The sequence below is a fragment of the Pipistrellus hanaki genome (genome assembly GCF_964339955.1).
Source record: "Pipistrellus hanaki genome assembly, chromosome: 2".
NCBI classification, from domain to species: domain Eukaryota; kingdom Metazoa; phylum Chordata; class Mammalia; order Chiroptera; family Vespertilionidae; genus Pipistrellus; species Pipistrellus hanaki.
The window spans coordinates 78,877,372-78,891,676 of NC_140504.1; the positions used below are offsets into that span (position 1 = coordinate 78,877,372).

Sequence of the window (14,305 nt, forward strand, 5' to 3'; positions counted from 1 at the left end):
CAGGCTGAATTTAGCTCTATAATTTAGGTATTTATAAACACATCAGTTAAAATGGGCAAGTCAAAAAATGTGCTTTACATTAAGTTCAAAGATTCAGCAAGCTGAAATGTACAAAGAGTAAACAAATACACATATTCTATACTGGAAAGCGGTATCTTTACCTAGATCCCCTTGTGATTTTGATTATGATGAATGGGGTTAAAGAAAAAGAGATGCAATGATAATGAGAACTAGTTCTAATAATATGAAATGTGGTTGGAAATCATAAATTACCAGCTCATCTGCACCCAATGCAATGTATTTCTATTCAAGTTTGCTGTCATGTTTATTTTGATTTAGAAGTGACATCATCATCACGAACCTTTATCATTTACTGACTTCCGAGATACTAAAACAAGTGTAAGTATGCATAGTGAACTCAAATTATTGCTAGGTGTCTGGCTGAAATAAAATTTTATAAAAAACGAGCAAACAAAATTTTCAGGAGAATTTTGCTCTTGTTCTTAAATTTATGATTACACATGAAATAATGAATTTTTTCATAATTAAAAGCTTAAGGGAAGCATATCAGCATGTTATAATCCGTTCATTTTTCCCAATCCTCCCTAATGGCTCAGAGATATTACTAATCATTGAGCCACTGTTTGAAGACAGAAGAAACATGTTTCAGAATGTTGGGGAACTCTAGGTTCAGCACTATTTATTTCACCTCAACCTTCCTAATCACCTTTTTTATAAAAAGAAGAATCAGATAAATGTGAGATATAGCAATACATAGAAATGTTGATTGTAATTATCAAATAAATGTTGCTTTAATATATTTTATGCAAACATAAAAATTACCAATGACTCCAATATCACAAATTTTGAAATTTAATTCATTTCTGAAAGAAATGCTATTAACTCCTATTAACAGTGTGTCTTACATATCTAATTCCTTTTTCAAAAGTCTTAAACACAATCTATTATGAGATTTTATATATTTTGCCTTATTATCCCACATTCAGCATTAGTATTATATCATCAGAATCAGGGTAGAAGCAAAAAGCAGAAGCAAAAGAAAGAAAACTGAAGAAAATTGACAAAATATGCATCACTATTTCCAGGAAGGAAGTCTTAAATCACCTTTGACTAGAAACAAAAGGTTTGGTATAGATTTTTACATACTATATCTAACTGACTGATGGAAATATTGTAATTCACTCAATTAGAGTATATTTTTTCCTGTGAGTTTCCAATTAAATATGTAAAATACGGACAATCTTTTCAAAATTCCATTTTAATCAAGACATTATTCATGTTAAGAATAACCTCTGTTATATCCACTGGTTTATGAGTTAATGAGCACAAGGGCCAACTCCATTTTGACTTCAGATCAATATTTAGTACCTGGCAGAGTGCTAATTACAATTGATCATTTCATGTTTGTCATTTAAGGCTGGTTAAAGATAACCTCTGTCTTCAAAATTAAGCTAAAAAAAACGGTTTCCCCAATTTTTTTAACCAATCATACTCTATCCATGTTAACACACCAAATGTTTTACACTCAGCTGACCTTAAAAGTTTTAAATGTACTGATGCTAATTTAAAAAAATTTAATACCTTTAAAGATAGGAACAATATTCCTGATCTCTGTTACTCCATTCACAGCTGGTTTGCTTGGTAAGTACAATGACAATTAGTGAATATAGTAATATGAATGTGCTGAGTTTGATATTGTAAGAACAGCTTAGGTTTTTTCTTTTTTTTCTTTTCAAGCTTCTTCTACCTTTTATATTTCTTCTCAATTAGTAAAATTAATAACTTAGGTATAGTAATTAATTGAAGTGATGATAGCAGGCTTTTTATTTCTACTTTTAAAGAAATGCTTTTAATGTTTCACGATTGAATATGAAGTTTATAGTTATGTTGGGTGTTTATATACTTTTTGTCAGACAGACATATTTTCTATGTATAATGTGCTACAAAAATATTTTAAGTTAAAATGTTTACTTTTTCTGCATTTATTGAGATTGCCTTTTTATTTTTTATCTATTAATGTGGTGACTTTCTTGGATGTTAAATATTGAACCAACTTTGCATGCTTGGAATAAACTAACTTGTGTATGATAAAGTGTCATTTTTAATACATTGTTATGCATGGTTTTAAAATTATTCCAGTGGTATTGAAAATGTATTCATATGTTACATTGGCCTATACTTTTGCTTTGTAAAAAATATATTTTATTGATTTTTTTACAGAGAGAAAGGGAGAGAGATAGAGAGTTAGAAACATGGGTCAGCTGCCTCCCGCACATCCCCTGGGATGTGCCTGCAACCAAGGTACATGCCCTTAACTGGAACCGAACCTGGGACCTTTCAGTCCACAGGCCGATACTCTATCCACTGAGCCAAACTGGTTTCTGCTAATTTTGCTTTTTGATAATATTCTTTTGTGTTGGTGTCAAGATATCACTTGTCTCATGAGTTAGGCATGTTTCATTTTCTTCCCTTCTGCATGAATTTGTATAAGATCGTACTACTCAGACAGTTATTACACAATTATGTAATTATATTTTTCCTCCCTTTACAATAGATACTGTATTTTTAAACTTTTTAAAAGATAGTATCTGGGCCCATGACAAATTTTGTAAGTTGAATTTATTCTTCCAAAACTAAAAAAAACAACAACATTCTAACAAAAATTATTGATGGAGAACACAACACATTATTTCATGTTGAAGAAATAAGGAAACATGTAAAAATAGCACTTCCTGCCTTACTTTTTTTCATATATTGAGTAGAGATTTTTCTTAGTTTTGTTCTGTGGGCCTTAGAATGAGATAGTTTCACCTGATTTACCAAATTATGATCCTGAACACAGAGTTTCCAAAATTGATTATCCTAACAAACTATTTCTATATATTATTAATAAAATAAGTATAACTATATATTGTCTATTAAGATTATGACTTTGGGGTGTAGTACCCTTGAGACAAGTGCAGAAAAAGCTTTTTAAGAGAAGCAAAGAGAAAATAGCAAGAATTTGGCATTGTCTCTAAAAATGACATCTTATTCCAGTAATGTTTTTTTATCAGATGTGGAGCAGATAGAAAGGTGGAAACAAATAACTAAGTTTCTAAGTGTGTGTGTGTGTGTGTGTGTGTGTGTGTGTGTAGTTTTTTTGTTTATTTTTATTTTTTGTAAAGTGGATTCTCACATCAATACAGAATTGTTTGACTTATTAAAAATATCTTTGCCAAAATCAGTTTGGCTCAGTGGATAGAGCATCAGCCTGCAGACTGAAAGGTCCCAGGTTCTATTCTGGTCAAGGGCATGTACCTTGGTTGCGCACACATCCACAGTAGGGGGTGTGCAAGAGGCAGCTGATTGATGTTTCTCTCTCATTGATGTTTCTAACTCTCTATCCCTCTTCCTTCCTCTCTGTAAAAATCAGTAAAATATATTTAATAAAAAATATCATCTTATAATAATGCAAGTTTATAGTTAAGTGCATTATTATTACTTTTTAAAATTTTCAGTAAATAATTCCTCGTCAAATAACAACAATAAAACCCCACATCAAACTTATCTATACAATTCCTTTTACTTTACTAAGGGAAAAGTGGCCAATGGAGGTCTTCTTGGAGTCTGAGCATCATTTGACTAATGGTGTGATGGCAGAAATCTCAAACATTTGCTTAAAGAAAGTTCCATCTTTTTGAACTTCAACTAAAATTGATAACACATGTTCATGCCAAGCTCTGAGCAGAGACTGTGCCCCCACCTTTCTGCTACTTTGAGATCAGAGACTCTCTCACCTTCTCTTGTTTAAGACTATCAGACTCAAAATGTACCATTAAAATTGTTTATGGCTCTATTTAAATAAATGAAAATATAATGATCGGATAAAGGGCTTTCTCCAAATGAGCTGAAAATTATACATTATAATAGACCTGGTGCTTCAAAGCACAATTAATAGCAATAATAAAAATGTATTTTTGAGTACAAATAAAATGAATTGTTTTCAAGCATTTACTTCTGTACTCCGAAGATTAACTGGTAAAACCTCAAGCTGGCAAGAAGTGGTAATTTAGGTTTTTATAGCTCTATTCCACTTAACAATGCATTTCTACATAATCTTATTTGATCTTTAAAGTATCTGGAAATAGTAAAATAGAAATGCTACTTCCATGTTACAATTGAAGAAAGTGAGTCTCTGTGAGTGGTCTGATATGCAGATGTCTCATAACCAGTAGGGTTGAGTCAGACCTTCAACTTTGACGTGCTTTTTAACCCAGATATCAATTATATCTCTTCTTTAAATGCTGTTTTGTTCATTAGCTTTTAAGCTCTGCATCACTCTAGCTGTGTGTGTGTGTGTGTGTGTGTGTGTGTGTGTGTGTGTGTGTGTTTGGACTTTGAAGGTAGATTGTTTTATCCTTTATATAGTCTCAGGAAACAATAAAATAATAGAAGTGGATTGAATAACTTCTTCTGGCGACAAAATTGTCTTACTCATATGTTAAAAGCAATACATTACCCTTTTTTCTAAGGCATTTCTATTTTCTCTCAGTTACAGGTGCTAGACTTAGAGCTTTTACATATGCTAGTAAAGGAGCTCAAAATCTAATTCCCAGTCTGCTACTCTGTTATGCTTGCACTATATGAGATGACTGTTATTTATACAGTCAGATTTGGCATGTTTATTTGACCAGGGAGATATATCAAACTTAGAACTTTTACCCTAAGAATAAGGTAGTTACAATCTATATTAGAATGTCAGAGAATCAGGTTTGAATAAAGTATTAAATGCATACTACTGACAGTATTTAAAGGTCATTTTTTCTTAATCTTTTCCTCTGGATTTTGGTTTTAGGGATTGTTTTATGGATTTCTTTGCCAGGTGATTATAATTCATATTTGATTATTTCATTTTTATATCTAAAGAAAACGTACCACAATTATTGTAGCTTAATATTACTTACCACTCAGTAAACAAATTTATAAAAGGCAGCTAGCAAAATACAACAACTTGTTTTTAAAAATTCTTAACACTGGAAGCAAAAATTCAACTCTTACTTGTTAATATATGAGAGATTATCAATAAGCCCAAGTTGAAACCTAATTTTTACTTTCATAGTTACTTGCATCTTGTGTTTACATAGCTGTAGGTGTTGGAGAAATTAAGTGCTCATGTTAAAATTGAATCACTTTCTCCATTATTCCCGGTTTGTTACAAGCAGCTTCACAATTCTACTCTGAAACAAATTCAGTTAAATGAACCAACACTTACGACCTATTGGCAGAAAACTAGGGTGTTTTTTAAAAATTCACTAATTCAATCAATCAATCAATCAAACAAGCGAGCAATCAATATTTTATTTCCTAACATTAGTCAATTAAGTACCTATTATGATTCAGGTTCTGTTTAAGTCCCTGATTATCAAATAAAATGGATTTTGCCTCCAATGAGAGTTTACATTTGTTTTAAGCATTAATGGTTATTAATTGGCCACTGAGTATTTTTGAAGTTTGAGAGATGCCCTGTTATGTTCAAGTTTTAGGGAAGATAAATAATTTCTCACACACACACACACACACACACACACACACACACACACACACACATATATATATGTACATATATAATATATGTATACATTAAATATATATATATGTAAAATTCAATGATAAAAAGTAGAAATACATTTTTGCCTAAAATTGGTGATAGAGGTGAAAACAACAGACCAAGTAACCAATGCCACATCTAGAACTTTCCAATTAGACAATTTACTTGTTCATTAGTTGCCATTTGTTCAAATGTAAAATTGTAATATACCTAATTCACAGTATAGTAGTAAGAAAAAATAATCTCCACACTACAATGTTGGACATATAATAGCCATCTCAGAAAGAAAAACTTGTAAAAATTGAGAGTTAAAAGAAGAATGGTTAGGTAAGTTTAAATGCGTTTTCTCTCCCAGCGACGTTAAACATATGAAGCACAACTACTTTGTAAGGAAGCTATGGAGAAAAATAAATGACTGATTATTAAATCACCACTGATATATCATCCTGTTCCATGGATATTAAGTAGATTGGTCTTACACTGAAGGAACAAAGGATTCATACATTTTCCTAATCTGTACTACTACAAAAAGTGTTTTGATTATTAATTTAAAAAATTTTATAGTCATTTGTCAGAAAATATTTCAGTGTTACTAGTAGTATGGCCTAATTTTTAGTAGTACAGAGAAAAAATGATCCTTATGTGACTTAATGTGGGATTAATGTTATGATTAAGTTTTTACATTTCTAAATCCTTAATCCCATTTATTTTATAAGAAAACTATAAAGGATATCAAAGTATATTTTAATTATTCCATACTTTTCTGAGGAAGGAACTGCTATTTTAGTCACACTAAAATGAGAATAGGTATTAGTGCCATTTAAAAAGTGCTCTGTATAGTGTTAAAGAAAAATATCATTGTGAAAAATATAATATGTAATGCCTATTGGTAACCACAGAATATGGAAATGTGATGCCAATCAATTATCCTCTGGATGCCAAATTCCCTGCCATGCTGTCTTTCATTCCAAAGAGTATGCTGCCAATTTAACTTATTCTTTATTTTGTGCTCTGAATCTTAAGGAAAAAGAAAAAAAAATCTCAGAGCATTCTCAAGAGCTTTTCATTGGGATTGGAGCCAAAAATCACATAGTTGTCTCATGGGATTCATTTAGAGTCTGGCTGGAGAAACCATCAAGGAAATAAGTTCAGATCTCTATCACAGGCTGTGAGCTAGAGCTTCCTCAGACAAGTCAAGAAGCCATGTGGGACTATAGAATAGAATTATTTGAAATCCACAGAGAACAGAGAAATGCATTGGGTCTAAAGTGATCCCAACCATCATAGCTCAGAAGTATTCCACAAATTCTCACAATTCCCCTAAAGCTGGGGGTTGGGGTAGGTGGTGAGTAATAAATTAAAAAGCAGCTAGCTGGGAGTTCCTGACAATTTCTATCAAACTCGAAACATTGTTTTTCCTTGCTACTCTACATAACAGAAATTTCTCCAAAATTCACTTCTTCCTTGTCTTTTAATCAGCATGTGTTTAATATCCAGTTTTTTTAAAAAAAATATATATTTTATTGATTTTTATTTTTTATTTTTTATTTTTTATTTTTTTTACAGAGCGGAAGGGAGAGAGATAGAGAGTTAGAAACATCAATGAGAGAGAAACATCAATCAGCTGCCTCATGCACATTTCCCACTGGGGATGTGCCAGCAACCAAGGTACATGCCTTTGACCTGAATCAAACCTTGGACCTTTCAGTCTGCAGGCTGACTCTCTATCCACTGAGCCAATATCCGGTTTTTAGCTTCTAAATTTTTGTAAAGCTTTTTAAGATCACTGTCAATATAATACTAGTTAAATATTTTTGCTCTCTTGTCAAATAAAGACATGTTAATCTTAAACTGTTTTTTTTTTTTGTTAAAACTTTAAGATACTTATGAAAAAAAGAATCATATTTCTTAAATGACTGAATTCAGGTTTAAATGACCTCTGCTCAACATACACAAAAGTTGATCTTATGACTTTAGACTTTACTTACTTTTAGTGACAACTCCCTCCAGCCTAATGATATTAGGATGGTCAAATTGTCCCATAATGCTTGCTTCTCCCAGGAAGTCTCTCCTTTGCTTTTCAGTGTAGCCCACTTTCAAGGTCTTGATGGCCACTGAAATCTCTTTTTTTGATGGGAGTTTTAAGCGACCGCTGCACACCTCTCCAAATTCACCTGTTAGAATGCAGAAGAATGAACCCCAACAGGAAAAAAAAAAAAAATATATATATATATATATATATATATATATATATATATATATATATATATATATATATATATATAGCCAGCAATGGAACGCCATAACAACCAGAATGATTGTTCTCTATGACGCCCACTGCGACCAGCAAACTGCCCTGATGGGGGTGTGGGGCCAGCAGCCAACCTTCAGCAGCTCCTCCCTCCCCCCAGCCAGCCCTGCCCCTGATGGGTTCCTACCACCCCAATTGCCTTGTGGCCCTTCCCACCAGCCAACTCCACCCCAATCACAACCCCACTCTGATCAAGGTCAGGGGCAGCTAGCCAACCATCCATGACCCCTCTCCTCAGCCAGCTCCATCCTGATCCAGCCCCAAACAAAGCAGGCCAGCCAGTCAACCTTCCACCATCTCCTCCTCCTGACAGAATCGGCCCTGATCTGCCAATTGGGCTGGGCTGGTCAGACCCCAACTGTGCATGAATTCATGCACAAGACCTCCAGTCATGTAATAAAAAAATCAGAAGAGAACAATTCTTTCCTTTTAATAATTTTATTCAAATATTTACAGCTTGGGTCTTTAAGATGTACACTGTAGGCTTTCAGATTATTTTGGAAGCTGGTAATCTGAGCCTCCCTAAGAAGCCCCGGGACATCCACACTCTAACAGTAAATGGACCTTGTGACAAGCCTCATATATTTTTAAGAAGCACACTGTGAATAATGTAATATGAAAGAATATGGGACAGTTGAAAGCTATAACTATTAGACTTTTTACTCCTTGTTCTCATAGCTACCATTCCTCAGAGTAATCAACAGACCAGCACAAGCAAGGGTTGAGCATTGATTGAAACTTCAGATGTCTCTAACTATTCTGTTTTTTTACTAAGAGGGCCAATTTAACTATATACTTGGACTCTCTGAAAATGAAACCATCTGCTACCAATTCATTTTATTAGAGTATCAGCATATTGCATTATTGACAAACTGTTATAAAGTTCTCTGGGCTTCTGGAAGGAGGACCATAAAATAACAGCATCAAATAAAAGATACCACATTTTATTTTGCCCTGTTCGGTGTGGCTCAGTTGGTTGAGTGTTGTCCAGTACACCAGAAAGTCACCAGTTCAAATCCTGGTCAGGGCACATGCCCAGGTTACAGGTTTGATCTCCAGTAAGTGGTGTGTAGGAAGCAGCCAATATTTCTTCTCACATCAATCCTTCTTTCTCTCTTTCCCTATTCCTGCCTCCCTCTCTAAAATAAATTTTTAAAAATTGAAAAAGCAACAAAAAAAGGATACCACATTTTTATCTATGGAATTACTGTAGAGATATTTTTTAGATTCAATAAAAATTTTCTTACATGAGTAATTAATCCATAGTGTGTTGAATATAAAGTGTTGCTAATTTTAAATAGTCTAATGCTGTGATCAGCAAACTGTGGCTCTTTAGCTACATGTGGCTCTTTGGTCCCTTAGCTCTTCCACAAAATACCATGGCCTGGGTGAGTATATTTTGAAGAAGTGGTATTAGAAGAAGTTTAAGTTTTAAAAATTTGGCTCTCAAAAGAAATTTCAATCATTGTACTGTTGATATTTGGCTCTGTTGGCTACTGAGATTACCGACCACTGGTCTAATGTTATTGGTAAAAAATTACCTAGAACTAGTTTGAGCACTATCTTCATATCCATTGTTTTTGAGATTTGCTCTTTCAGTAGATTTTTAGCTTCTGGAGAGCAGAGACCTTTTACATTCTTTTTTTTTTTTTTTTGGTCCCCACTGATTCCATAGTAGTAGCTACAAAGTAGTGACATGCATATAATGTTTCCTATTCACAGAATAAATCTCAATATTGTATAAATTATTAGACATTTAAAGTCTTTTTAAAATATCAAATAAGAGGAGTTTCTTTTTTACAAAGATTCAGTACATACTCAATTTTCAGAATGTGTGTGGAATGCATTCATATTTTTGGTCCAACCTCCTCACTATGAGTTTTTGTACAAGCTCCGTGCCTCAATGGTCAACCAGAAAGAAGGTGTCAAGAAGCAAGCTGTTTCTTCTCTATTTGTTGTCCAGGTAAGTAGTTTTCCCCCAGAAACAGCAAGTGGCCCTATCGACTTTGTAACTCCATCACTAAAAATGACTTGCTTCTGTCCAGGAAGCTCTAAACTGACCAGACTTGTCGCTTTCTTAGGAAACCAGTCTTGCCCCTATTTTTAAAACCATGACATGCTGCAACTTGTCCAAGTTACTTAAGGCCCAAGAAGCAGTTAGTCAGAAATTATTTAATAAGTACTCATCAAATAGCACCATTATGCCAGACACTGTGAACAACACAGATGTATGATAAAGAAGGCAGATCTAATTCCTCCCCTTGAGGAAGTTCAGAGAAGATAGCAATCACTGTGGCTAGAGTGTTCTATAGAATTATAGGGAGAATTAAGGGCAGAACTTGAGACTGTTCCTTGGTCCTTTTAAATCCAAGGGAAATTGTGTTATAGAGATATGAGTATTAGGAGGAGAAATTAGGATGCAAATTAATAAATTAGAATTTGTTAGCAAGAGTAAGAATTTATTTCCTTGTACAGAACTATAAGAACATTGCTAGAGCTTCAATTTCCTTTGTGTAAGCATTAATTTTGAGCAAATCTCATAAGAAGTATTTATAATGAATTTTCATTTCCTGAAAGTTCTGACATTATCATGAGCCAACATAGTGTAATACATTGTGTTTTAAATTTGGATGTCATCACCACTTGCTCTAAGTGACAAGTCACTTGTCAGATAACAGGCCAGACCATACAGAGCTGGTGGGACAGAGCATGGATTCTACATTGTCTACGGTGTAATTCTGCCATTGCCACTTATTAGCTGTTTGATTTTGAGTGTCTTAACCTCTCTGTGTCTTTTTCCCCTTATCTGTCATATAAGTACACCACTAGTGTCTCTACTAAGGTTTTTGTGCAATTAAAAGAATTAATGTAGTATGTGAAACACTTAAGAGAGTACTAGACACATAGTAAATGCTAAGTGTTAGTCACTATATTCCTGAGTTCAAACCTACCTTAAGAAGAATAAATTATTGATTTACCTCTCAAGCGTTAGATCAAATTGAAGAACAAATATAAAAGTGCTTTTAACACTTCAAATACTCTTTAAATGCAAGAAGAGTTGGTTGTGATGGTTAGTGTAGTTGCAAAATTAATGTCATGTTGGACGAGTATTTGTAAAGGATAGCATTTTGTAAAAATACCCCTCACTAGGAGACCAAAGGGAAGAATTGAAACTTCAAGTAGAGTTTCTTTCTATGTTCTCATTGGGATATCTGTACATATACATCTACCTTCAAAATCCAGAAAATGGCATTTCAGTAATGCTAATTTATAAAAATTACAAAATTTAGAAATGTGATTTTTTTCATCAGGTAGATATTATAAATATTTACTTAATTCTATTTTAAATAATTTAAAAGAACTCTTAAAATGTTAACAAAGACTGGGAAAATGCAATGTCTAATCTTTCTATTTAGCCCGGTTTTATGTGGTCGTGTTCAATTAAGTTTGCACCTATAAGAAAGGAAATTTAGGTTCTGTTATTTCTACATAAAAGCACAGTTACAGGAGGGCCACTGAGAAAGACACTGCTTGGTTTTTTGGTTCAATAAGTGCAACACTATTTCTCTTTTGAGAGAAAGTGTGATTTATGAGAATTAAAATACTGTTTTCTGATTTAAGATGCACAATGCAAAATTGCTCAAAGTAAATTTAATTTCATTTAAAATAGAGGAAAAATGTACTTTAAGTAGAATGACTCCCTGCATTAGCTTCAAAGCCCATTCTCCTTCTAGTGTTTTAATAAAAATACATAAGAACCAGGTTGATATGTCAGCTAAGAACGATAGATGAATAATCAAATTAATCCTCACAAATATCTAGAAAAATGTGTATTTTGATCATCATCGTGCAGCATGGACTTTGAAGTTGAAAAGTACAAGTTTTTAATGTCGTTTTCCTAATTAGTAGCTATGTGACCATGGAGCAGTCAAAGGTTCAACAATTGTTTCCTCGTCTGGTAAAATTAAGATTCCAATACTTATCTATCAGACTAACAAAATTAAATGCATGTGAGTGCTTAGCATAGACTGTGAGCTAAATAAATATATTCTACCTTTAGAAAATTTCAATATTTAATCTTTAAAATGAAAGTTAGATTGGGGATTGAAATTAGGAATTTCCGTTATACCCATTTCTTTGTATATCAAATGTCTGACTAAAAATTAGAAAATTAGCCCACAACTATAGTCTTTCTGTATATGTCATTGATTGTGAAAGTTATGGCATTGACCAAGATATTCAACACTTTTAAGAATACAAGATTGTTGCTAATCAATTTAACACAAGTATTCATCTTTTATGTATACCTTATTTGTAAAAGTTAAAAAGTGTGTAGAAACTGGGTGAATTTGTAGATGAAAGAAAGCTGGCCATGAGTAGATTGTGACGGTAGCTGTTGTGGAAATGGGTACCTGATAGTTCATTATACTCTTACACATTTTCATCTATTTTTGTGGATATTTAAAATTTTACAACAAAATATTTCAAAATCTTGATTTCACAATTTATAATTGGCAATGTCAAGCCTTTTAAACTGAAGTCCTCCAGGACAAGCATAACTAACCTTGAAGATATACCTATTTGCAAACAAAATAGGCATTGCTTTATTGCCATTAATGTGGAAAATGACAATACTGGCTGCAGAACCCTGAAAATTGGGTATATGTCTAGGTTTTTTTTTCTTCTTTTGTTTGTTTTTACAAATATGTTTGAAGAGAAAAAGGAAAAAGAGGATCTGTCCTAATATTTTATCAGGAATTATTGAGTTAGTATAGTAGGCTTTCCCTTTATCTCATTTATCAGATACTATTTTTAATGAGTGTGCTTTGTTTCACACTGCTGTGAAGTAGTTCTCTGGCTTTTTCAATAGCATCTGCATATGTATGCTTTAACTTATGAGGAGGGTCTCAGATTTCAATGCCCTAATGTGTCTGTCTGGCCTTCTGGACCTTGGCTGAGAATAGTGGGTTTTTCCTCCTGGCCAGTTGAGCACTCCAAATACACGTGTTGCATATGCTACTGCAGCTTCTGTGACAGAGAAGAATGCACTCTTCTGGGGCAACATTCAACAGTGATCAGAAACCTCTGCACCATGGAGCAGTACACAAAGCAAAACTGCACAAATGAAAGAACAAGCAATACAGAACTCTTGTAACTGAATTAGATGTATGGTGACTGTTTCTTCTTAAGTCTTAGAGTATGAAAAAAGAAGTCACTCTAGTTTGCTTATGAATCTCTGACTGAATATTTTAATAAGTTATATTGATTTCATAGAGAGGAAAGGAGAGGAGGTGATAAACATCTATGAGAGAAAACATCACTCAGCCATCTCCTGCCCGTCCTCCACCCAGGATCAAGCCCACAACTTGGGCATGTGCCCTGGTGAGGGATTAAACCTTCAACCTCCTGGTTCATGGGAAGATGCTCAAACAACTGAGCAATGATGGCCAGGCACTAGATGAATATTTTAATATTGCCTACACGTGTGACGTTTAAGATGATACAACATTGAGAAAATTAGAAGATGATTTTTTTTTACAATTCTATAATACATAATCTGTATATTGCATTGTGTGTTCATCACCTAAATTCCCTTCTAGAAGAGAAAAGTTAATAAGTTATCATTTTGTTTAGATAATGTGAATTACTCTGATTGTTCTAGAAAATAGGAAATACTGCTTGCATTCTAAATAATCCTTTGGTGTATAGAAAGAAAAAGAAAAAAGAAAGAAAAAAAATACAGGAGAGGAGATTAGATGCCCATTTGTATAAAGAAGCATCAGTCATAAATATATTACTACAGAAAATGTGTTCTGATGTATTACGGATAATTCAATAAACTAATTTTTCAGTCTTTCATTTCCCACATCAAAATAACTAGTTTGTGAGTGTTTTTTTGTTGTTGTTTTTAGACCGATATTGAAGAATGAGATGATGGTGTAAAACCATTAATGAACACTATTGTTTATTTTTACTTTGGAATAGTAGTTTTGTTCAAATGCACACTGCATGTACTGTGAATGTTCATATAGTATGTCTCAGTGTGTAAAATAGTTATTTTATAACATTCTATAATTTTGCTAAAAATATGCAACAATTGTTAATAATCTCTCAAAGAGTATTTATGAATTTATGCTATAGCAAAATTACTGATTAGAAATAGAGATTTCTATATAAAAACAAGCCTTGACACAAATAAATTAATAGTTTATAAAGTTACAGGCAACATTAAAATGGAGCACTTCACATTATTTAAACTACTCAAACTAATTGTCATGAAATTTGTGTTTTAGAATGTTTCATTTATGATATTATTTTGTGTTGTCTATTTTTTGAATTCTGAAGAGGATTCTAAAATTACCTTTTTTCCCACAGATCCTAAA

At 33.0% G+C, this 14,305-nt stretch overlaps 1 protein-coding gene across 2 annotated transcripts in view; it reads right to left on the reverse strand.

Annotated features, from left to right (window-relative positions):
- Positions 1 to 14,305, reverse strand: part of EPHA3 (EPH receptor A3) — a 340,054-nt gene that overhangs the window by 46,233 nt on the left and 279,516 nt on the right. For both annotated transcript variants that reach the window (XM_084875452.1, XM_084875451.1), the window contains exon 11: positions 7,600 to 7,785. In XM_084875452.1, coding sequence (XP_084731578.1) covers positions 7,600 to 7,785 — 186 coding nt within the window. The remainder of the gene's footprint in view (positions 1 to 7,599; positions 7,786 to 14,305) is intronic.